Source organism: Mobula birostris, chromosome 12, assembly GCF_030028105.1.
Source record: "Mobula birostris isolate sMobBir1 chromosome 12, sMobBir1.hap1, whole genome shotgun sequence".
Taxonomy (NCBI): Eukaryota; Metazoa; Chordata; class Chondrichthyes; order Myliobatiformes; family Myliobatidae; genus Mobula; species Mobula birostris.
The window spans coordinates 36,230,253-36,254,896 of NC_092381.1; the positions used below are offsets into that span (position 1 = coordinate 36,230,253).

At 41.0% G+C, this 24,644-nt stretch overlaps 1 protein-coding gene across 1 annotated transcript; it reads right to left on the reverse strand.

The window, feature by feature from the left end:
* Positions 1-7,804: 7,804 nt before the first annotated feature.
* On the reverse strand, positions 7,805-24,584 carry LOC140206304 (dynein light chain Tctex-type 5). Its single transcript, XM_072274638.1, has 2 exons — positions 24,383-24,584; positions 7,805-9,903 (listed from the first exon to the last, which is right to left on the reverse strand). Exon 2 carries the CDS (start codon positions 9,883-9,885, stop codon positions 9,184-9,186), a length of 702 nt encoding a protein of 233 aa, XP_072130739.1. The 5' UTR covers positions 9,886-9,903; positions 24,383-24,584; the 3' UTR covers positions 7,805-9,183.
* Between the last annotated feature and the right edge of the window lie 60 nt (positions 24,585-24,644).

Genomic DNA, 24,644 nt, shown 5'->3' on the forward strand with positions numbered 1-24,644 from the left:
CAGCCTTGTCCATGCTAATTTACACTAATCCCATGTGCTATCATGTAGAATGTATCCTTCTCTGCCTATTCAAGTCTGTCTAAATACTTAAGTGTAGTAATTATAACTTATTTCTTTTGCACATTTAATTAAATCTCTCAAGTTGTTCTTTTTAAACACCTCTCAATCTAAGCTATGGCTGTACTATGGTACAAGGATATTGGCATCTAGTCCTACGTGGCTAATGATTTAGGTACTTCTACCAGTTTACACTTTTCCCTGGGAAAACAAACCCAGCCGAGCCAACTTTTTGCTATAACTAAAAAAAACCTCCAATGCTGGCAAAAGCCTGGTGAATCTCCTCTGCAATGTTCAAAGAGAAGACATCCTATAGTGGGACAGAGTCTTGCCATCTTCAGAAGTTTTCTGATGACTCTGCCATAGTTGGATGCATCAGCAAGGGAGATGAGGCTGAGTACAGGGCTACGGTAGGAAACTTTGTCACATGGTGTGAGCAGAATTATCTGCAGCTTAATGTGAAAAAGACTAAGGAGCTGGTGGTAGACCTGAGGAGGGCTAAGGCACCAGTGACCCCTGTTTCCATCCAGGGGGTCAGTGTGGACATGGTGGAGGATTACAAATACCTGAGGATACGAATTGACAATAAGCTGGACTGGTCTAAAAACACTGAGGCTGTCTACAAGAAGGGTCAGAGCCATCTCTATTTCCTGAGGAGACTGAGGTCCTTTACCATCTGTCGGACGATGCTGAGGATGTTCTATGAGTCTGTGGTGGCCAGTGCTATCATGTTTGCTGTTGTGTGCTGGGGCAGCAGGCTGAGGGTAGCAGACACCAACAGAATCAACAAACTCATTCGTAAGGCCAGTGATGTTATGGGGATGGAACTGGACTCTCTGACGGTGGTGTCTGAAAAGAGGATGCTGTCCAAGTTGCATGCCATCTTGGACAATGTCTCCCATCCACTACATAATGTACTGGTTGGGCACAGGAGTACATTCAGCCACAGACTCATTCCACCGAGATGCAACACAGAGCGTCATAGGAAGTCATTCCTGCCTGCAGCCATCAAACTTTACAACTCCTCCCTTGGAGGGTCAGACACTCTGAGCCAATAGGCTGGTCCTGAACTTATTTCCTGGTATAATTTACATATTACTATTTACTTATTTATGGTTTTATATTGCTATATTTATACTCTATTCTTGATTGGGGCAACAGCAACGAAAATCAATTTCCCTCGGGATCAATAAAGTATGACTATGACTATGACGCTACTCCAAATGTGGCCTAGTCAGGTGGCTGGTTAGGTCACATACCAGACACTTGAGTTTATTTTGTGTTATATTTACTATCAAAGGTCATGTGTTATCTGTATTTTCCAATTCTCTAATTTGGTCTGAATAATTTACTTTTGTGTTATTATTACATTGAATGCCCCAAGGAAAATATTGCCAATAAAAAAGTTGCTCTTTTTTTGTAGTAAAACACAAGTATTTGAAATAAGTGAAGGCTTTCTATAGGGGCATTTTGCATTTCTTGACCAAAGTCAAGTCCAAGTATATTAGCTATCAAACTATGAATTTGTATGTCACCATATACAGAACTACTTGGAGATTCATTTGCAGGCATTTACAGGAAAATTAGAACGCTAAACATTTTTGACAAGAACAGGCCATTTGACCCAACAAAGCTTGCCAAATCCTATTCACATTGTGTTAAAATAACTATTGAGTTTAGATTTGAAAGTCTCTAAGGTACTACCCTCAAATACACAACTAGGAAGTTTGTTCCTTGTGTGTACAACTCACTGTAAAGAAATACTTCCTAATCTCCCTTTAACCAGTCTCCACCTAAGGCCCTGTATCCTCATTGACGGATTAATTTTGATGTAGCTGCTGGCATCCACCTTACTTATATCCTTACAGATTATGAACATTTCTATCATGTCTCCTCTCATTCTACATCTAAGGCTAAAAAGATATTAACTCTTTCAATCTTCCTTCATAGCTCTTGTCAACCTTCCGATGAGAATGAGTCTCATCAACCTTCTCTGAACTCTCTCCAGTGCTTCCACATCCCTCACAAAATATGGAGACCGAAATTGTACAGAGTACTCAGGTGAGGCCTCAGAAGCGCATTATCCAGCTTAGAGAGAACACCTCTAGACTTGAAGTCCACTGAGCACATTATATAGCCCAACATTTTACTAGCCTTCCTAATCACTTCTGTGCATTGTCCGGATGTTGGTAGTGATGAATCTACCAAGACACCCAAATCCTTCTCACACAGTGCACTTTCTAACTCAGACACCCCCATTCTATATTTATATCTAATATTTCTACTTCCTATATGTAATACTTCACATTTGCTTACACTAAATGCCATCTGCCCACACCTGGGTTTTGTTTAGACCTAACTGTATTGACTCTGCTGTTATCAGCACATCCCCCTAATTTTGTCATCCGCAAACTTTACTGGTTTATTTGTTATGTGCTTATCCAAACCACTAATGTAAAACTAAAATACTGCTGTGTACATACATCTATTGATGCTTCTGGACACATCTTCAGTGATGTTCCTGGAATCATCGGGTGTTTCGGGTCTTTCAACATCATACAACCTCCTCCAGGTGACCCAGCCGGGGCTGATCAGACCCCAGCTTGTGTCCAGGTGGCTAGCTACTTATGACTCTATGGCTCCCCACTTTTGAGCCACAGCCATCTTGAGGCCCTCTCTGCCGCATCGGTGGTACTGCGGGTGGCTCTCCTCTTCCTCCCTCCTTCGATGCCCAAAATGCTGAAGGCTCTAACTAAGGAACGGGCTACGAATCCCCAACAACTAATCTCCACTGGGAACTGTTCAGCTGCGATACTGACAATAATTGTTGTCATGGCTTGCAGCTTCCTATCAACCCCTCCCTTCGCCATTGCCTCCAGAATTTGGTTAACATCTTCATCAAACTGCTTCCACAGTGAAGTCATGTTAGCTGCAGGCCATTTGATCTGTCTCCTGTTAGACTTCATGTTAGAGGGATTAGTTTGCAACACTTGGAGGTTCCGGGCACTATGGGGTGACTCCGGGCCTGGCCCCTCCTTCGTCTCACCAGGTTGGACAACTGCACGTTGTGCTGCTCCTGTTCCCGCCAAACACTTCATCCTCGCTTGGTGGATCTTCAAGCCGCGATCGTTCATGCAGATTTTGCCACATGCACACTACTTCCTCATCGTCGTTTGTTCATTGCCTGGGTCTGATGTCGTTGTGTCCATCCAACTGGGGTGCTCATCCTCCCCCCCTCTCGGGCACCCCTGGGGGTATCTTTCCCTTAGATTCCTTGTAGCTTTTGTGGGGGTCCTCCTCTCAGAGGACACAGATTGGGTTGCCAGCCCGTTCTGCCCCGGTTGCCGTCTCTCTGGGCAAGAAATATAATATAATTTATGGAAACTATAAATAATAAAGACTGACAAACAGCCAATGGACAAAAGAAGTCATATCATGCAAATAATACAAATGGAAAATAAATAATACTGAGAACGAGTTGCAGAGTCCTTGAAAATTAGTCCATAGGCCGCGAAGTTAATTCAGTGAGGTTTCTGAAGTTATCCGTGCTGGTTCAAGCAAAACTAGTGTAAATGCATACAAGATCTCAGCAACTTGCTTCATTTCTTTAAGTGTTTTTGCCCCAGGTTGTTTTCTTAATTTTCTGGGTATAATTTTTTTTTCTGTCATTGACCTTGGAGAAGCCTTCGTCGTTCAATACTATATGGATAGTTCAAGATCCTGTACAACTGCTAAATCATTCTTTATTTTACAGCAGTTAAAGCCAAGCCAGTTTATCCAGTCTTCCCACGTACCGTGGAGTTCCTGCATTCCTTAGATATGATACAATTGTCAGGCCACATGATCCTAAAATAGAGGCATACAGCACGATAATGGATCCTTCAGCTCACAGAATCCACATTGACAATCAACCACCAATTATGTGAATCCTGTGTTAATCTCATTTTAATTCCCTCCTCATGTCCAAACCAGACATAATACTCCATAGTCTAATTAACAGTATAAAGCTTGAGCATTATATCTTTGCTTTTGTACCGTGCTGTATGCTTTATCGTTGAAGTACATTCCAATTTTCTAGCTATGATTTAGAAAGGAAAGTTTCATAATATCCTTGGACATTATGGTAATGTGTATTCTTGAAGTTGCTTTATGTTCACACACCAGATACCTGAGTTTGTTTTACTTTGTATTTACTATCAAAGGGCATGTGTTATCTGTATCTTACACTCTGCAATAGTTTGGTCTGAATAACATAGTTTACTTTTCTGCTATTTTCAAATTGAATGGCCTAACTAGTTGCTCATAAAAAATGCTGCTCTTCTTTCTTTTATTTCATAGTTTAGGAGAGTCAGACTGAACTCCATCCCTCATTCAAAATGATCAAGGCACGATGTCATAAATCTTGAAGCTGCTCAAACATAAATGCAATGAATTACTAGACTGAATTGCAAAATTATTTAAAGTTCAATTCAAATACTATGAATTGTGATAAAATACAACATGATAAAAGTTAGTGGTACTACATTGTGCTAATTTATTATCATCTGGGGCATTGCTGACCTGAAAACCTCACTGAATGTGTAAGTGCAAGTTTCCACCGTTAGGATCATTTAGTAACTGTGTAAATATTGATGTAATTTCTATGTGAATACAAACCAGAGAGCTAGCCAACCATAGAGTATCACCAAAGATCGTGAAAGGAACTATATTTGGTTTTTGCACTCTTCACAGATGCTGAGGAGAGTTTACATTCCTATCATTTTTCTTGCTATTATAATATTTAAGTGACAAAGATTCTCTACCACTTTGAATCAAATATTATGGATGCTGATTTGAAATGCCCTTTCCCTTTGTGACTGTTCTGTTTGCTTGTTTTTCAACTAGGCCTCTGGGCTAAAGTCAGACTTTGGGAGGGAAGGCAACACTGAAATTTCAGGATTAGACACAACAAAGCAACAGTACATTAGTACGATGATGGTCCACCTTTAGAACAATTAATTAAGTAGAGGGTAAAACTATACAAATATCAATTTAGAGCACAGAAAGTGTTCATTGACCTCCAAGTTTGTTATGGATGAAAAATTGTCCTTCATCCTAATCCCACTAATCAAATTATTGACTAATATTTTGTTTGTGTGAAGATCCATATATAAGATGACTTCTAAGTTTACCATAGAATGTAGAACAGTACAGCCCATGATTATATGCTGACCTATATAAACCTATTCCACAACCAATGAAGCCCTTCCCTCCTCTACAGCACATAGTGCTCCATTTTTCTTACATCAATGTGCTTATCTAAGAGTCTTCAAGATGTTCCCATTGCATCAGCATCTCCAAAAGCCTAGGTAATACATTCCAGGCACCCGCCAATTTGTATAAAATCCCTGCTCTGACATCTTTAGATTAGATCATCTTTATTTGTCACAAGTACATCGAAACATCAGTGAAATGCGTCATTTTGTGACACACTCTGCTGGGGGCAGCCGGCAAGTGTCACTATGCCTCTGGCACCAACGTAGCTTGCCCACAACTCACTAACCCTAACTGTATGTATTTGGAAAGTGGGAGGAAACCGGAGCACTTGGAGAAAACCTGTGCGGGTCAAGGGGAGAGCAGAGAGTGGCGGAAATCAAACCCCAAGTGCTGATCTCTGCCATGGTCAAATGACTGCGCCGACTGCTAGGCTACCGTGCTGACCACTTTCCCTTCGACTTTCATCTCACCTTCAATGGATATCCTCTGGAACCTAAAGACTAGTTCGTATCAGGGAGATAAATGTTGACTCGTGTTTAGAATAATTACAACAATTAAAGCTGTGAGAAGCATATTATCTATCTATAAAATGTCCTCTTGCCTACACTCACACTGAATACTTGCCAAGCCTCCGGATCTCTCAAACAAAACTTAAATAGGAAAAGTGTTGAAATAAAGTGATTCAAACATGCCAAATTTTACACACATTCTTTATGAATTATCGAATTGAATTTTATATTTACTCTGCTCCATTCTGGGATCTCCAGAGTTTGATTCCTATTACAGAAGGATGTATAATGCAGAGAGGAGACTCTGAAGCTGCTATCTTGGATGAAGAATTATAATTACCAGGAAAACTGTCAAGGCAATTGTTGTTTTTGGAACAATGGAGACTGAGGGGAGATATAAATGAGAATACCTAAACAGCACAAACAGATAGGATCTGTCTCCATTTGCAGCGAGATCAGAGATTAGTGGGTATTGATTAATCTTTTGATAGGTTATTTTTGGCACTTTCATTTGGGCTGACATAATGGAAGCATAATTTTCCAGTCTTGCTGTTCTCCTTGCCAACATACTGCTTATTTTCCCGAAACATTTTATTGTCAGTTAGCAGAAAGTTTCAAAAGGGGTTGCTAAAACAATTTCACTGATTGCTGGAGCTCTGGAACTCTACCTGAAAAAGGTGATGGGCAGAACTGGTCACCATATCTAAAATGTTCCTGGAACAACACTTGAGGAGCCATATACTACAGTGCATGGTGTCAGAGTGGTACTACAGTGCCAGTGACCCGGGTTCAATTCCACCACTGTCTATAAGGAGTTTGTACTTTCCCCTTTTGACTTTGTGGGTTTCCCCCCACATTCCAAAGATGTACTTTAGGCTTAGTAAGTTGTGGCATGCTATGTTGGCGTCAGAAGCATGGTGGCACATTGGGCTTCCGTCAGCATATCTTGGACTGTACTCACCTTGACTCAATCAACATATTTCACTCTATGTTTTGATGTACATATTACAAATAAAGTTAATCCAATCTAATCTATTCTAAGAGGTGGGAAGTGGAATTTTTAGTTGGGGTGGACACAATTGATAAAATATTTCCATCTGTGCCATTAATTTCTGTGATTCCTTTCTCCCATTTTTTTCATTATAAAGTTAACCTATTTGATTCACTTATTTCAATCATTAACAACCCAACAGATTATTCATGGGTCTCATAAAGCAAACTCTCATGTGAAAACATACACTCTCACATATGGTAATATGGTAATAATTTGAGCTCCAATGTAGCTTGACAGGAAAGCTCTCAGATTAAGCAACTTATCAACTATTATGTGTAAAATATTCATTCCTTGAAAGCTTTAGTTGGACAACAGGAATACACACATGTACCCACATAAATGGAATTCACTGTCCATCTTAACTCTGCAGCAGTGTGGCATCATAAATCTGGTGAAGCTGCTCTTTTGCATGTCAGAGTATTGAAGAGGTTATTGTACACAACAATTCTATGGTATGTTTTTTTGTTCACTGTGATGCAGGGTGTTTAAGTAAATTCCAGCTATAGGTTAGTCAAGATCTAATGTAATGAAAGAGCAAATATGTGAATAGACTGACCTCATGTTCCTATAATCCTGTTTTGTCCTCAATGGGCAAGCAGTGATTGTCATAGCTGAACTTGCTCGTTATCCAGCACCCAACCAGAGGAGTGGGGCTAACCAGATGAATGTGTTAAGATACAGTTGCTCCCAATTTCTGCACATGTAGGAACTTGATGTCCACGACCTCTAAATAGGTCTTTCTGAACAAAAGACTTCAGATACTCAGCACAGTGATAAGTTTTCATTACTAAAAATACTGCTGATTTGAAGTTGTCTGTTTACAATGAGTGAACACTTAGACTTTTCATCAGGCATAATATGGTGGCAAAATGTAGCAGAAGGGTTTAGAAATATACAATAAATAGAAACACAGAGGAAAACCCTTTATTAACACAGCATCAGTAAACACAGTAGATATGTTTGGTTATACACCATCGTCATGCAATCTCTAATTCTTTCTTTATTATTAATCATTAAATTCCGGAACCAAACTTTCTCTATACACTAAATATATATTATGTAATTAAAATATAGGTATAATAATTAAAAGATCTAAAGTCAAATCCCACCAATCCTTAAGGCTACTTATTGGATTGCATCAGCTGATGGATGAACATATTTCATTACGTGCTCCTCAGTTCAACACTTCCTAACTAGTAGAAATAGTTTTTGACTATCCATCTCCCAATCAGACCCCCTTAAAATTTTGCATACTTCAACCAAATGTCACCATAACCTTTTTTTTAAATTCTAGCAACTACTAACTAGTTTGTGCCCTTTCCTCATAATTTCACTATTGAAGTCTAGTCTAGCATTTAGTAGACTTACAGGTACATTTAGCAACATATGAACATTTCTAGTGTTTGGGACTAAATATTTGTATCAATCACCCATCCTTGGTATTTTGCTTATCATCACGTGTAAGCAAAGATACTGAAAATTAGAAGGCAAAGCATCTGTAAGATAACTGGGAGATTGTATGGTGGAACTCCTCCAATAAAATGCTTCGGGAAAATAAGCAGTATGTTGGCAAAGAGAGCAGCAAGGCTGGAAAGTTAGGCTTCCATTATGTCAACCTAAATGAAAGTGCCAAAAATAACCTATCAAAAGATTAATCTATTGCAAGAAATGAGAAAATGGAGAAAAAGTTACCTTAAGCCAGTGACTATTTTCTAGTGATTGATAATTGTATCTTGATTTTGTAAATGTCAAAATAAGGTTACTTGCTTGTTTCTTTGGCTTGTAACAAAAACTGAATTAATTTTTGGCCATAGCGTCTAGTGCGTTCAAGAATTTGATTGTCATGAGTAAATGATAAAATACGAATTAACTTGCAAGGAATTATGCACAGGTGCCTATGCACCAACTAAGTCGCCCCTCCCTTGGTAACTAAACATTTTCCGTCCAAGGAAGGATTTGGCAATTTATTTTCAGGTTTACCTCATTGTCATTCTTCGGCTTGGAAATAACTCAAAATATGAAGGATAAGTTCTCTTCTAAATCTTCCACCTTTGTTTCTTCAGGGGAAGTGTTGAGTAATGGGTGAGTTCTAATAGTGTTGTATATATCATCTGTCAAATGGAGCCTTTACATGACTTCTAGTGATTTCTGCATAACAAAGCAACTATCATAAGTAATATTTAATATGGAAATAATTAAATTAAAAATTAAATACTGATTTTCAGCTATAGGATTATGTTTTATCTGACTGAGTAAATCACTCTGTAAATATCCTTTTAAGCATGATTGTACATTCAGATAAGTTAGTTATTCAAAGTATAAGCCATATACAGTTGCAACAGCAAAAAGTGAGGAGTTTTTGAAAGTGGCTGTCACATAATTGTCAGTCGATGTATCCCACAGACAACGACTGACAATTTGCATTCCCTGGTCATTGAGTTGGCCCAGCACCACATTGCATACCAGCTTATATCTAGGGGCATTGATATCCTTCACCTTCAATCTGATGTGGTCTGTTAAACTCTGCACCAGCTGCACAGATGTTACAGGATTGTATTTATTGTCAGCCAGGTAGCTTGGAAGAATGGCCTCCAAGATCTTTTGGACTTTGGTGGCATTAAACTTGCAGCCTTCATCTGGTTGAACCTTGTATGTGTTTTCATAGCTTACTTCTCTGATAGGTTGGTACAGAGGCAGTCCAGAGAAACTGACTTGACCAGAGGTCATCCAGCTCATGGAGTGCCTTTTGCCCAGCAGCAAAGAGCCTTTACGAGAAAATGGTATATTCACATTGCTTATAACGGAGCTCTTTCTGGACGACATATGTGCTCTTCCTTCCGCATTCTTCAAATGTGGATAATGTTTGCCAGCGTGAATATCCATTGTCTGAGAACTTCTACGGGTAGAAGTAGAGGTTGCACGAGGCCGTGGTTCCAAACCATCTTCAGTCAGAGTTTGATTGAATTTAGCTAAGCTTTCTTGAGATAAAGGCATGTGCTTAGTTGTCATATTGAAGAGTATGTTGACCTGGAGGATAAAACATAAATAAACTTTCATTCATCTAAATGATTCTAGCCCTGTTCCTTTTTTAAAAAAATCTTTAAGATCCTGTTTCATGCAACAAAAATAGGACAATATTTTCTCTGTTTTTTTTTTAATTTTTAGTGCAATTTAGGTGTGTTCATTCAGACACCGACAGAATTTAACAAGATTACGTATCTTTGGTTGATAAAATGTTTAGGCATATACACAGTGGCCACTTTATTAGGTACCTCCTATATCTAATAAAGCAGCCAATGAGTGTATATTTGTCATTGTCTGCTGTCGTAGCCCATTCACTTCGAAGTTCAACGTGTTGTGCATCCAGAAATGCTTTGCACACTACTGTTGTAACACGTGGTTATTTGACTTACTGTCACCTTCTTGTCAGCTTGAACCAGTTTGGCCATTCTTGTCTGACATCTCTCATTATCAAGGTGTTTCTGCCCGCAGAATTGCTGCCCACTGAATATTCTTTTTTATTTATTTTTTTTGCTCCATTCTCTGTAAACTCTTGAGACTATTGTCCATGAAAATCCCTGGAGATGAGCAGTTTCCGAGATACTTAAACCAACCTGTCTTACACCCGCAATCGTTCCACGGTGAAAGTCACTTAGATTCACATATTTTTCCCCATTCTGATGTTTGTCTGAATGACAGCTGAACCTCTTAACCAAGTCTGTATGCTTTTATGCATTGAGTTGCTGCCACATGGTTGGATGATTAGATACTTGCATTAGCGAGCAGGTGTACAAGTGTACCTAATAAAGTGGCCACTGAGTGTGTGTATTGTCTTTTGATTTCCCCCTCACTTACCAGTCCTGAGAAGGGTCTCAACTCGAAACATTGACTGTTTATTCATTTGCATAGGTGCTCTCTGACCTGCTGAGTTCCTTTGGCATTTTGTGTGTGCTTCTCTGGATATGTTTTTGTTTTGATGATAATTGGGCAGTAAATTAGCAATGACAATAATTTAACAGGCAAAGTAGCCATTTACATCCATATTTTCATTAATCTGGGTTTTTGTTACACCCCAATTCACTGACTATGATTCAACTAGGTACTAACAAACAAATACAATTGGTTAATAAGCCATGTACAAAACCCAAATTTGAAAAGCTGAATGTATGACTGACATTGTCAAATCTTTTGCAATTGCAGAGTTTTATTGTGAAAAAGCAAGTAACAAAGATTTTTTTGATAAATGGACATTTCCGAGTATTTCTCTAGTTTTCTTTGGTAAAACTCAAAAAATTCAAGCCCAGAATGTACTTTATTCTCTGTTTGAAAGGAATGTGTTTATAAATGTCTGCCAACAGCATTCTTGAGTCATCTTTGAAAGAGTATTATAGTGGCGCAGAGTGAATCACTCTATGATCACCATATTTTTTCTGTCTTAATTCTACACCTCTGTGTGTTGCAAGGTGTGAATTCAGTCCAGATCCTAGAGCCACACGCTCCTAATTTTTGTCTAATACATGTAAATGTACAGTATATGGAGATGTTCTTGATCCTTAAGTTCTTCACAGTTTTAACCAAAAATTGCAAAAGCGTCACCTGATCAGAAGTCAGAATGCAAGAATCTTCCACACATTCAACTACAAGGAGCTAGGAAATTGAAACAGCAGTGAAAATTATGCAAGTTCCCTGTAGTTGTGAACTTCAAGGGGAATTTCAAATGATTGCGTGCTGTGGTATAGGATCTAGGTAGGCAACAGAGTGGGTTAGCTAATCTGAATCAGATTGTACGACACATTCTGTGCTCATGATTTGCATTGGGAGAAGTAGTGATTTATGAGGGTTGTGGGGGATAGGGGATGGGGGATGCTGAATGGTTGGTGGTAAACTGGTTAATCAATCAGATTTTTTGTCCCTGTTAACTGTGCTGTCATTCCACTGAAGTAGACTGAAGACAGAATGATTTTAGAACTACAATTTTTGTACAGCTAAGAATACCATTTGTTATCTAGGTATGGAAGAAAAATTGACAGCTAGGACTATGCACCTACTCTCTAGCGTGAAACATTGTATATTCAGAATTCTTTTGGAGAGAAGCTCAGAACGTAAATAACAGTTAAGGGACTGGATAGATTACAGGTTATCAGCAAGCCATAGTGATAGTTGGAAACTTATAGTTTGTGTTTCAATTCCAATGTAAACCAATCTTCTCGCAATTTTGCAGCCTCTGATTTCAGTCTCAAGCTATTCTGAACTGCTGACATGTTGACGGCAGGGAACCTTTGCTCCTCCTTGCTCAATATTAGTATCATTGAAGTTGTAATTAGACAGTTGCATTCTCTTCCCTTTGCTCCTGAATGTTTCCACATTCCAATTGTAGGTGGAAATGTTACATTTAACAAGATGGGTTTATTATACCTAGTGTCCAAGGAATCATCCTTACTGACTTCTTGCTAACGCCATTGGCTAAGTGATAGTACTCTCACGCTTGACCCAGAAGGTGATAGGGTTCAAGCTTCCACCTATCTCTCAAGCATTCAGACTAACATACCAGTGCAGATTCTTGTTACTGAGTGAGTATTGCAATGGTTCAGTTTGCAGAGTCTTTAAACTAGGGAAGCCACACTCAGATGGTAGCAGGTGCCCTCATGCATTGACTGAAGATGTTTGGAGAATTCATCTTCTCAGCATTAATCACTAAATCTCTACCAACAAAAGCAGTTTAGAATTTGATTGCTTTTTGTAAGATCTTTGTAGTGGACAAATTTATATTTGCTTGTAAATGCAATTCATAGATGATTGTTAAGCTTGAAAATAATTTGGGATATTTAAGGGTGTTATATGGCCAACAGTTGACAAGTGTTGAAGCAAAATCAAAATCACGTCTCATTTCAAGAATTTGTTGCGAGGAGGCAAAAGGAAGGAGGTTAGGTAACACAAGATAGTGAGAGTGTTAAGAACGAGGAACAAGTATGACAAATGGGATGTTGATAAATGGTATAATTATCCAATATGAAACAATATTTTGTGCAACTCGGAGGGAAAGTTCGGAGCGCCTGTGTTGACCAAATACTGCAGCAAGTGACATATGACTACAGATTGGAGAAAAATGTGATTACGGATTTCTCCTAGAAGTGTATGTAAAATCAACTACTGAAGATGAGTCACCAACAAGTTGAGTCAGGATGTCACACATTCAGAAGGTCAAGAAGTAAAATCAACATCAGAGACACATGCACATTTAGCATGACCTAAAAGCATCTGATAAAACAATTTTGCAAATAGAACCTCTAATTCCTGAATTCGTTAAAAAGGAAAATTAAATACAGGCTGTCTTCTGGTTATGAATGAATGATTTGCGGACAAACCTACATACCATCAATCTTCCAGGATACTATTAAATTCAAAGTCTAATGTATACAAGCAGCAGGACTAGTTTCCCTTCTCTCTCTCTCTCCTCTTTCAGTGGTTGTTCTTTCTTGTCAGTCTTATATACTTTTGATGCCATTCATCAGAATATTGTAGATTTATGGTTACCATATTGTGTGATTTCATGTATTTTATAATTTACAGACAAAATTGATTTATGTATGTCCATAAAAACCAAACCTATTTGTTATCTGGTCGACTTGTATTTGTATGTGAATATACATATAAAGGGTCATATGTGGTAAAATGACATCATCATATGTATGCCAAAAACATGGATATTACTTGTCGTTAACCTTCCTTAAACTATTCGCCCATGTTCTGAAGACCTTGATGTCTTAATATTACTGACACAAAGTACCAGCTTTGTAGAACTGGCTCATATCACATCATCAATCGTACAACACTGACTATTGCTGAGTCATGTTAATCTCTGGATCCTGTCTTCTTGAATTTTCTTTTCATTCAGCTGATTTACATTGAGTATTCCTGTTTTAATTGCCCTGAACCATGCACTGAATAAGGAAGTTGTTGAGGCAAGTACATGAACAACATTTAAACAACACTTGGATTGATACATACTGTAGATAGAAAAGGTTTAGAGGGATATGGGCCAAATGTGGGCAAATGAGACTGGCTTAGTTAGGTGTCTCAGTCAGCTGTAGGCCAACTGGACTAAAAGGCCAGTTTCCAAGCTGTATAACTCTATGATTGCATGACTTCAGTATGGAGACTAAGTTCAGTCTATAAGATTGTAGTTTTTAGATGTGGCAACTTCCAGGATTCTTTGGCAGAGAAGTGGCAGAGAAGTGTGTGTGTGTGTGTGTGTGTGTGTGTGTGTGTGTGTGTGTGTGTGTGTGTGTGTGTGTGTGTGTTTGCTTGTGATTGTATTAGGGATAAATTTGAATAAGGTTCTCTCTCTCCCTACCTGAGCTGATCACTCCCTTCAAAGTTGGAGAGAGATAGACAGATTGGACCTTCTTCTTCCAGAGGCAAAATGCCTTTTTACAAGAACTAAGGAAGCATACAGATAAGAGACGTGTGAGGTGCTTGGATAATTATGGCTGTTTTGATAGAATAGCTGATAATTAATATGTGTGCCACAGGGAGAAAGATGCTTGTTGTTACGTTGTACAAGGTGTCCTGAACATGCTGGAAGCATGGTCAGTGTCATGACTTATGAGACTGAGACACAATTAAGAAACATTTTAGTAATCCATTGCTCCTTATGATCAGACAAAATATTTATTTCAATGATTATTGGTAATTTGGTTTATTATTGTCAACTGTACTGAGATACAGTGAAAAAGTTGTCTTGCATACCATTCCTATGGATCAATTCATTACAATGGTGCACTGAGGTAGTACAAAGTAAAATTATAACTGAGTGCAGAATTAAGTGTTACAGAGAAAGTGCAATGCAGGTAGGCAGTCTGTGCAAGGTTATAACAAGGTACATTGTGAGGTCAAGAACCCTTATTGTATTAGGGAACAGTTTAATAGACTTATAAGAGTGGGATGGAAGCTGTCCTTGAGCCCGATGGTAGGTGTTCTCAGACCTTTGTATCTTCTGCCCAATTTGGGGGGGGGTGGGGAGAGAAGAGAGAATGTCAGGGCTAGGTGGAGTCTTTGATTATGCTGGCTGCTTTATCAAGGCAATGAGAAGCATAGACAGAGCCATGGAAATAAGGCTGGTTTGCATGATGTGCTAAACTGTGCCCAAAACACTTGCGGCCATTGACAGAGCAGTTGCCATACCAAGTCGCGATTCACCCAGATAGGATGCTTTCCATGGCGCATCGATAAAAATTAGTGAGGGTCAAAGGAAAAATGCCAAATTTCTTTAGCCTCCTGAGGAAGTAGAGATGCTGGTGAGCTTTCTTGGCCATGACATCAATATGACTAGACCAGGACAGGCTACTGATGATGTTCGCTCCTAGGGTCTTGAAGCCCTGTTGATATAGACAGGATATGCACACTGCCTTCTTCCTGAATTCAATGACCAGCTCTTTGGCTGACATTGAAGGAAAAATTGTGGTCACGACACCATGTAACTAGGCTCTCTATCTCATTCCTGTACTCCAACTCATCATTATTTGAGAGAGAGTCCACTAGGTGTTATCATCTGCAAACTTGTAAATGGAGTTAGGGCAGAGTCTAGTCACACAGTGTACGGTGTAGTGTAGGGGGGTTGTGGATAGTCATGAAGGTGGTGTTGAGTCTCAGTTCTAGGCATGTGGAGATGAGTTTGCTTGGAATTATAGTACTGGAGGCTGAGTTGTAGTCAGTAAACAATAGTCTCACATAGGTGTCTTTACTGTCTATATGCTCCAGAGATGAGCGTAGGGCCTGGGAAATGGCATCTGCCATAGACCTGATTTGGTGGTAGGCGAATTGTAGAGGGTTGAAGTTGCCTGGGAGGCTGGAGTTAGTGCGCGCCATGACCAGCTTCTTGAAGCATTTCATGATGGTGCATGTCAGAGCATCATTAAGGCACATTAGTTTTCTTCAGTAACAGGATGGTAGAGGTCTCCTCAAAGCAGGTGGGAACCTCAAATTGAAACAGGGAGAAGTTAAGCATGTCTGTAAATAATCCTGCCAGCTGCTCTGCACAGGATCTAAGGAAATGGCAGGGATACTGTCTGGGTCAGATGCTTTCCTTTGGTTCACTCTCCAGAAGACTGATTGTCCACAATGGTGACTCTGAGTTCAAGTGCATTAGAGGCCTTCGGGTTTGGGTTCCCATCCCCTTTGGTTCAGAATGTGCAAAGAAAGCATTAAGCTGATCAGGAGGGGATGTGCTGTTGTTGTCAACATAGTCTGACTTTGTTTTATAGCCTTCTATAGCATGGACTGGTAGTTGAATGAGAAGGAAGTTGCATGAGTATTGGCAAGCCCATTAACTCCCTGGTCTTTGTCAAAACAGTACAGTAGGTTCTTTTACATTTTCTGAAAAAGAAAACAGGGCCTAAATTATATTTTATTTTAAAAAAGACTGTACATGCAAATGTAGTCCACGTGCACTGAAGTGTGAGTCTAGATTCTTGTACCAAGTGCCTAAAATGGAATTTGAAGCTATAATCTTTTGACTCAGAGATGAGAGTGCTATCAACTTGACATACTCAGGGGAGATGTTCCCCATTCTGTAGGAAATTTGCAGTAATGTTTGATACCGTAAGAAAGAATCTACTCAGAAGATTGCACTGTTGATTGACTGTATTTGCATGTTAGCTCCCCACATTTGCTTTCTATTAGACATAGATCACATTTTCAACTCATCGCTAAGGCATAACATTACCGTTGTGGGTTTTCATTGCACAGACAGCTTGACTTTCATATCCAAAATTATGCGGTTTCTATGACAGTAGCCGACTGCAACACCAGCTTTACTCTTGGTCAGCGACCTTTCACTTTTAATGAGCAGCTGCTTTGGTTGTGCGATGATTTACAACTAATAGCCATACTAGTGGTAAATTAAAAAAAAAATTATTTCACAGAAAGCTGCATTGCAAAAGTTTTAAGTAACTGGCAATACAAGGGACTGCTGGAGACTGAATCAACAGAAAAAGCAACATCTATGGTGGGAAATGGACAGTCAACCTTTCACCGGGAATGGAAAGTAAGAAGGAAGGAAGATGGCCAGTATAAAAAGATGGAGGAAGGGGGGAGCAAGTTGGCAGGTGATTAGTTGATCCAGGAAGTAATAGGCAGATGAGGCGGGGAGTGATGTCCGAAGTTGGGAGGTGATAGGTGTAAGTAACAAGGGGCTGAAGATGATGGATTTGATAGGAGAGGGTAATGAGGGTTAGAATAAAGGGAAGGAAATGGGAAGGGGAATTAGTGGAAGGAGTGAGTGTGATGAGAGGAGAGAGGGAATGAACTGATAGAGGCCAATTGGATCAGCAGAAAAGATAAAAAAGAAAACTAAGGAAATGTGGACAGAGGGGAGCTGTTGTTGAATTTTGAGAATTCAATGTGCATGTAGGTTGGAGAATGCCCTGTGGAATATGGGTGGCTGGTCTTTTAATCGTTCTTTGGACATGACCATGCAGTGGAGACCATAGACAGTGTGCGAAAGGGGTGTGTTGGGGGGGGGTGGAATTAAAATTTCAGGCCATTGGGAAATCCTATCTGCCATGGTGTTCAGAGCGGAGGTGCCGATGAAACTATCCTCAAATCTGCATTGGGTCTCACCAGTGTAGAGGAGGCTGAACAGGGAGCACCGGATGCAATAATTAACAGCAATGGGTTCACATGTAAAAAATTGTCTCAACTGGAAAGTCTTTTTGAGGCCCTATATAGTATAAGGGAGGAGGTGCAGGGACAAGGACAAGTATAACACTTACGGTGGTTACAGGGGTGAGTACCTGGGGAGGGATGGATATGTTGGATGTGCTGATTGATGGGCTGTTATGATGAGGACTGGGGTGGGAGGGGCAGGGGAATGTGGTGAGGGCAGAATTTCCAGATATATGTAGAGGAAATGTGGGTGAAGGCTCCAGCAATAACAGTGGGGTGGTGGATGGAACCCATTTTCTGAAAAAAGAAGACACTTCAGATGTCCTGAAGTGGAAGTCCTCATGATGGGAACACACATACTTACAAGTGGCAGGGTGGGAGGGGTTCAAGTTGAAGTTGCCGTGGAAGTCATTGGGTTTGTAGTAGATATCAGTGAATAATCTGTCTTCTTGTCTGCGGGTTTGCCAGTGAGGTGGGATTAGCTTGGAGTGTGTGATGAGGTTTGAGTGGGTGATGGGAATGGCTGACGTCCTGTTGGCAGTTAGAGATGAAGAGACTCGAAGAGGGCAGATGTGTATCCAAGAGGAGGAGGATGGCTTGAGGCAGAAGAAGGGGATTATCAGTGGCTGGGAAGGAGGGAGGGGAGAGGGTTAGGTGCAGAGGTGATGGAATAAGAGTTTGGCATCGTGATGGGTTGAGGAGCAGAACATGCTAAGATGCAAATGCCAGGGTTCTAGCACAAGGGAGAATGGGAGAATTTTAATAAAGTTTCATTATTTTCTCACCAAATGGAATGAAAACACTGGCAAGGAGAGGATTGCTGTCAAAATTATTTAACCTTTTTCAAACCCAACATTTGAATACGCAGAAAAAGATTTCATTCACTGCAGAAAAACTCATGGGTAAACAGATGTATCTGGGTGAATTTTGGGGCTCCAGGGAACTGATGTACATGAAGTACAGTTATGAGCTGGCTAGTCCTGAGATGATCAGTTTCTACTGTACTTCCCATACTGGGTTAAATTAATCACTATTGCCAAGACTATCACAATCCTGCAGCAATCAAAGGAAGCTGACATGTTTCAACAGGTAAAGAAAATGCTTTAGTAATGTTTCAACTTGTCCATTCATTTAGCAATATAATATGTTGAACAAAAATGCAATGAAGAAAACGCCTTTGCTCAGAAAGTCCTGTGGTCTGGTTTACTATTGGAATTTTGAACGAGTGGAACTTTAGACTTCAAATTGACCTGAGTACTGACCTCATTGCAAATCCTGACATTAGAGATCTGGAATGTTGCAAAACAGATAGGGGGTTAGGAGGTAAAAGTGGTCTTGGGAAATAGTCTGATCATCTTTCCTATACAATGCATGATGTTCTTCTCCATCGGGAGGAATGCAAAACTCTCTGGTTATCACCCAATGTGCAATAGCCTGTGATAGCTTTAATCTGAACAGGGCATCACAATGTCCAAATTACAGTGGATTGGAAGAAAAGATTATGGGGCAGTCCAAAACTACCTATAGTAATTGTGGAGATAAGGGTAGGTTGTGTAGCAATGGTGCAGTGGCATACTAAAGATCTTTCTATTTTATGTGACAATAGATAATGAGACCATAAAACTACACTGATAAAAAGACACAAAGAACAATTAGAAATCTACAGTTAACTATTTTTTTCTGAAACTTTTCCTGAGGGAGACAAAGAAGAATGTGACTTATTTTTAATCATTGGTAAAAGGTTTGTAATGGGCACCTTGTGAACAGTGCAACTACAGTTGCAAGAAGTGCATGAAGAGGTACAAGAAACTTAATGGGTCTTCCAGATGAGAGAGTTCTGCCACTTGTCTTGTAACTTCTAACAAAAGAACAATATAAGGAGGAAGGAGATGAAATATGCTGAGCCTTCTGCGTCAGGTTGTTCTGCTTGATATTTGCTCATTGCAACAACTAGTCTAAGCAAGAAAAGATAGGGAGAGAGAGAGATAGAGAGAGAGCATGTGATTTAGTGCAGAATGAGGTAATTTTTTCCACAAGTTGAACTTGTCCCAGCTCCTTGCTAAAGAAATCCAATCAATCTCACTTCCTGCTCTTTCCTCACAGCCTTGTCATATATTTTGTCTTCATTTATTAATTTCATTTTTGAAATTTACAATTGAATTTACTCCTACATTCCCCACAGCACTCACAACACGCTGGAGGAACTCAGCAGGTCGGGCAGCATCCGTGGAAAAGATTGGTCGATGTTTCGGGCTGGAACCCTTCGTCAGGACTGTAGAGGGAAGGGGCAGAGGCCCTATAAAGAAGGTGGGGGGAGGGTGAAGACTGGTAGGTTCCAGGTGAAGAAACAGTAAGGGGAAAGATAAAAGGGTGGGGGAGGGGAGGCAGAGAGGTGATAGGCAGGAAAGGTGAAGAAAGAATAGAGGAAAACACAATGGGTAGTAGAAGGAGGCGGAACCATGAGGGAGGTGATAGGCAGCTGGGGGAGGGGGCAGAGTGACTTAGGGATAGGGGAAGGGAGGGGGAGGGAATTACCAGAAGTTGGAGAATTCTATGTTCATACCAAGGGGCTGGAGACCAGCTAGACGGTATATGAGGTGTTGCTCCTCCAACCTGAGTTTAGCCACATCATGGCAGTAGAGGAGGCCATGTATGGACATATCCGAATGGGAATGGGAAGCAGAGTTGAAGTGGGTGGCTACTGGGAGATCCTGTCTGTTTTGGCGGACGGAGCGGAGGTGCTTGACGAAGCGGTCCCCCAATCTGCGTCGGGTTTCACCGATGTAGAGGAGGCCGCACCAGGAGCACCGGATGCAATAGATGACCCCAACAGACTCACAAGTGAAGTGTTGCCTCACTTGGAAGTACTGTTTGGGGCCCTGAATGGTGGCAAGAGATGAGGTGTAGGGACAGGTGTAGCACTTGCCCTTACAGGGATAAGTGCCAGGTGGGAGATCCGTGGGGAGGGACGTGTGGACCAGGGAGTCGCGGAGCGACTGATCCCTGCAGAAAGCAGAGAGGGGTGGAGAGAGAAAGATGTGCTTAGTGGTGGGGTCCTGTTGAAGGTGGCGGAAGTTGCGGAGGATAATATGCTGGATCCGGAGGCTGGTGGGGTGGTAGGTGAGGACAAGGGGAACTCTGTCCCTGTTGTGGTGGCGGGAGGATGGGGTGAGAGCCGAAGCGCGGGAAATGGAGGAGATGTGGGTGAGGGCATCATTGATGACATCAGAAGGGAAACCACAATCCTTAAAGAAAGAGGACATTTGAGATATCCTGGAACGGAAAGCCTCATCCTGGGAGCAGATGCGGCGGAGACGGAGGAACTGGGAATAGGGAATGGCATTTTTGCATGTGGTGGGGTGGGAAGAGGTATAGTCGAGGTAGTTATGAGAGTCAGTGGGCTTGTAGAAGATGTCAGTGGACAGTCTGTCTCCAGAGATGGAGACCGAGAGATCGAGAAAGGGGAGAGAAGAGTCCGAGATAGACCAAGTGAATTTGAGGGCTAGATGGAAGTTTGAAGCAAAGTCGATGAAATTGACGAGCTCAGCATGGGTGCAGGAAGCAGCACCAATGTAGTCATCAATGTACCGAAGGAAAAGTTGGGGAGCAGTACCAGAATAGGTTTGGAGCACAGACTGTTCCACATAACCAACAAAGAGGCAGGTATAGCTAGGGCCCATGCGAGTTCCCATAGCTACATCCTTGGTCTGAAGAAAGTGGGAAGAGCCAAAAGAGAAGCTATTGAGTGTGAGAACCAGTTCCGCCAACTGGAGGAAGGTAGTGGTGGTGGGGAACTGGTGAGGTCTATTATCCAGAAAGTTGCGGAGGGCTTTGAGGCCTTCTTGATGGGGAATGGAGGTGTATAGGGATTGGACATCCATAGTGAAAATGAAGCTGTTGGGACCGGGGAACTGGAAGTTATTGAAGAGGTGGAGGGCATGGGATGTACCCCGGATGTAGGTGGGGAGGGACTGAACTATGGGTGACAAAATGGAGTCCAGGTAGGCAGATACAAGTTCGGTGGGACAGGAGCAGGCAGCAACTATGGGTCTACCGGGACAGTCAGGCTTGTGGATCTTGGGGAGGAGGTAAAACCGAGCGGTACGGGGTGTGGGAGTTTAGCGGCTGAGGATGGAAGGTCTCCGGAGTTGATAAGGGTGGTGATGGTATGGGAGACAATGGTTTGATGTTTTTTGGTGGGGTCCTGTTCCAGGGGTAAGTAAGAGGTGGTGTCAGAGAGCTGTCGTTTGGCCTCAGTGAGGTGGAGGTCTGTCCGCCAGACTACTGCGGCACCACCTTTGTAAGCGGGTTTGATGGTGAGGTTGGGATTAGTCCAGAGAGAGTAGAGGGCAGTGCGTTCAGAGGGAGTGAGGTTGGAACAGGAGAGAAGAGTGGTGAAGTTGAGACGGTTGATGTCTCGGCGACAGTTGGAGATAAAAAGATCGAGTGCAGGTAGAAGGCCTGGGCGGGGTGTCCAGGAGGAGGAGGAGGGTTGAAGACAGGAGAAGGGGTCCTCAGTAGGGGGAGGGGAATCCTTGCCAAAGAAGTAGGCTTGGAGACGTAGGCGACAGAAGAAGAGTTCAGCAACTCAGGTTGGAGGAGCAATACCTCATATACCGTATAGGTAGTCTCCAGCCCCTTGGTATGAACATAGAATTCTCCAACTTCCGGTAATTCTCTCCCCCTCCCTTCCCCTATCCCTATGTCACTATGCCCCCTCCCCCAGCTGCCTATCACCTCCCTCATGGTTCCGCCTCCTTCTACTATCCATTGTGTTTTCCCCTGTTCTTTCTTCACCTTTCCTGCCTATCTTCTCCCTGCCTCCCCTCCCCCACCCCTTTATCTTTCCCCTTACTGGTTTTTGACCTGGAACCTACCAGCCTTGTCCTTCCCACCCTCCCCCCACCTTCTTTATAGGGCCTCTGACCCTTCCCTCTACAGTCCTGACGAAGGGTTCCAGCCTGAAACGTCGACCGTTCTTTTCCACGGATGCTGCCCGACCTGCTAAATTCCCCCAGCATCTGCAGATTATTTTGTGTTTATATTCCCTGCAGTCATTCCATTCCAGAACACTACAAACTACTATGTAAAGGAAGTGTTTCTGCTCAGTTATGTCTGGTTACTAACCCTTCTTCAAATTTCTACTCTGTCCATTCTATCAAGCCTTTCACAATTTGGACCACCTTAAAAAAAACTCTTCTTAACCTCCTCTAGTCTAAAGAGAACAATTCCAGCTTTCCACATAACTGATCAATTATCCCATTCCTATTTTGGTAAATAGCTTCTGCACCCTCGAGCCTTGAAGACCTTCCTAAATTTTACTATGCAGAAGTGAACTTAATTCTCCAACTGAGGCTTAACCAATGGATTATAAAGGTTTAGCATAATTTCCTTATTTTTTTGTAGCTTAACCTTTTTTTTTATAAAGCAATGGAACTCATACCCACTTTGATAACCAATTCCTTAAAAGATTTGCATACGAACACCTGCAGGTCCTCTTATATCTGCAACTACTTTAAAATTGCAATTATGGCATCAATGAGACCCAGATACTGGATGTAGAATCATGTATGAATGAGGTGGAATTGATGTGTCTAAGTGACTGGTCAGGGATGTTGGCATCTGAGGCTGAAGATGAGCTCATGGCCACATTCTGAATGGAAGGATGTAGAAAGAACTTTGTATGCCAATTTCTGGTGATGGCAGGGAATATGGTGTGTGAGCCAAAAGAGGTGACAATGTTGTACAGCTAGTTGTAGCACAAGTGCAACCTGTTGTAGACTCGGCCCAGGATTTATCTGTCCCAAGATGTAAACCAGTTCAGTCAGAAACCTGACTGAACCACTTTGTTTATGACCTGATGGTCAAATGGGCAAATATGGCTGTCAATTTGTACACAAAATAATGCATAATCAAAAAATACGTTTGACTATTTTTGTTGAAAAAGCAATATTAGACTAGAAATTTGATTTCTTTAAACGTTGCCAAGCAATCTATAGCATCTACCCGAATGTTCCATATAAAACGCACTCTTTATCCCTCTACTAAGACATTAACCTAAATTACTAATGATGATGTGTCAACTGTTTATTCCATAGACATTGTCCGACTTGTATTTCTCCAGCACTTCGTGTGTTGCCCTGGATTTCCAGCTTCTGCAGAATCTCTTGTGTTTAACCTAAATTATGTGATCAAGTGCCAGACAGGGACAAGAATGTATAAACATCTGTCTTCAGTGGCTTCTAACTGAGCCAAAACCTTGCAATCTTATTCCCTCTACTAGCCAGATTTGCTACTCTTCCAGGTTATGCTGCAGGTTAGATTTGAACTAAACTGGTAGCAGTGGAAGTCGTCACCACTACAAATGACTTGATCCAATTTTTTCCAATCCTCTGTGTGTCAAAATACCAAGACTCATCTTGATCTGCTGACAATGCTACTGAGATTTCGAATTTGTCATTTGTTGAAATATGAAGAGTAACATAGAGCATTGTACAGCTCATTGTTTTGGAAGTTAAATACACAGCATTGTCATTATAATGCAGATGTGAAAGTTTACAGAACATATGAATACGTATTTCATGGTTTCACAACTATTTAAAACCACAATAGAACCATTCCATTGAAGCATTCCACCTTTCTTGAATTGTTTCCTAAATAATATCTTTTCAACAGATTATTGTAAGGTTAGATATCTATCATTTCATCCTTCCTTCATTAAGAGAAACTTGTAATGAATGAAAACTTTAATAAGTATGACTTACATGCAATACAATATTCAACTGAGGTGCAAAAACTAAAACTATATGGGAAAAAAATACCACAAAAATAAAGTTCTTACCCTACACAGAAAATGTAAAATCTCTGATTACTTTCTGCAATCCAAGTTAAAACAGAATTAAGATTTCTTTGAAAGCGTCCTTACTGCAATGACCACACTGGAGGCAGTGCTGCTGAAACCTTTGGCTTAAACAATGTTTTACACTTCCATGGGGATATTATCAGGTCTCTTCATGCTGCAAACTGTAAAAAAAAGTCATAATGATTCTCCAAGTGCCTTCACCACCTGACAAACGATTGGCCATTGATCGTAAGCTTATTGC

Coding starts and splice junctions, on each gene's coding strand:
- LOC140206304 (XM_072274638.1), bottom strand. CDS start 9,885: ATGACAACTAAGCACATGCCTTTATCTCAAGAAAGCTTAGCTAAATTC.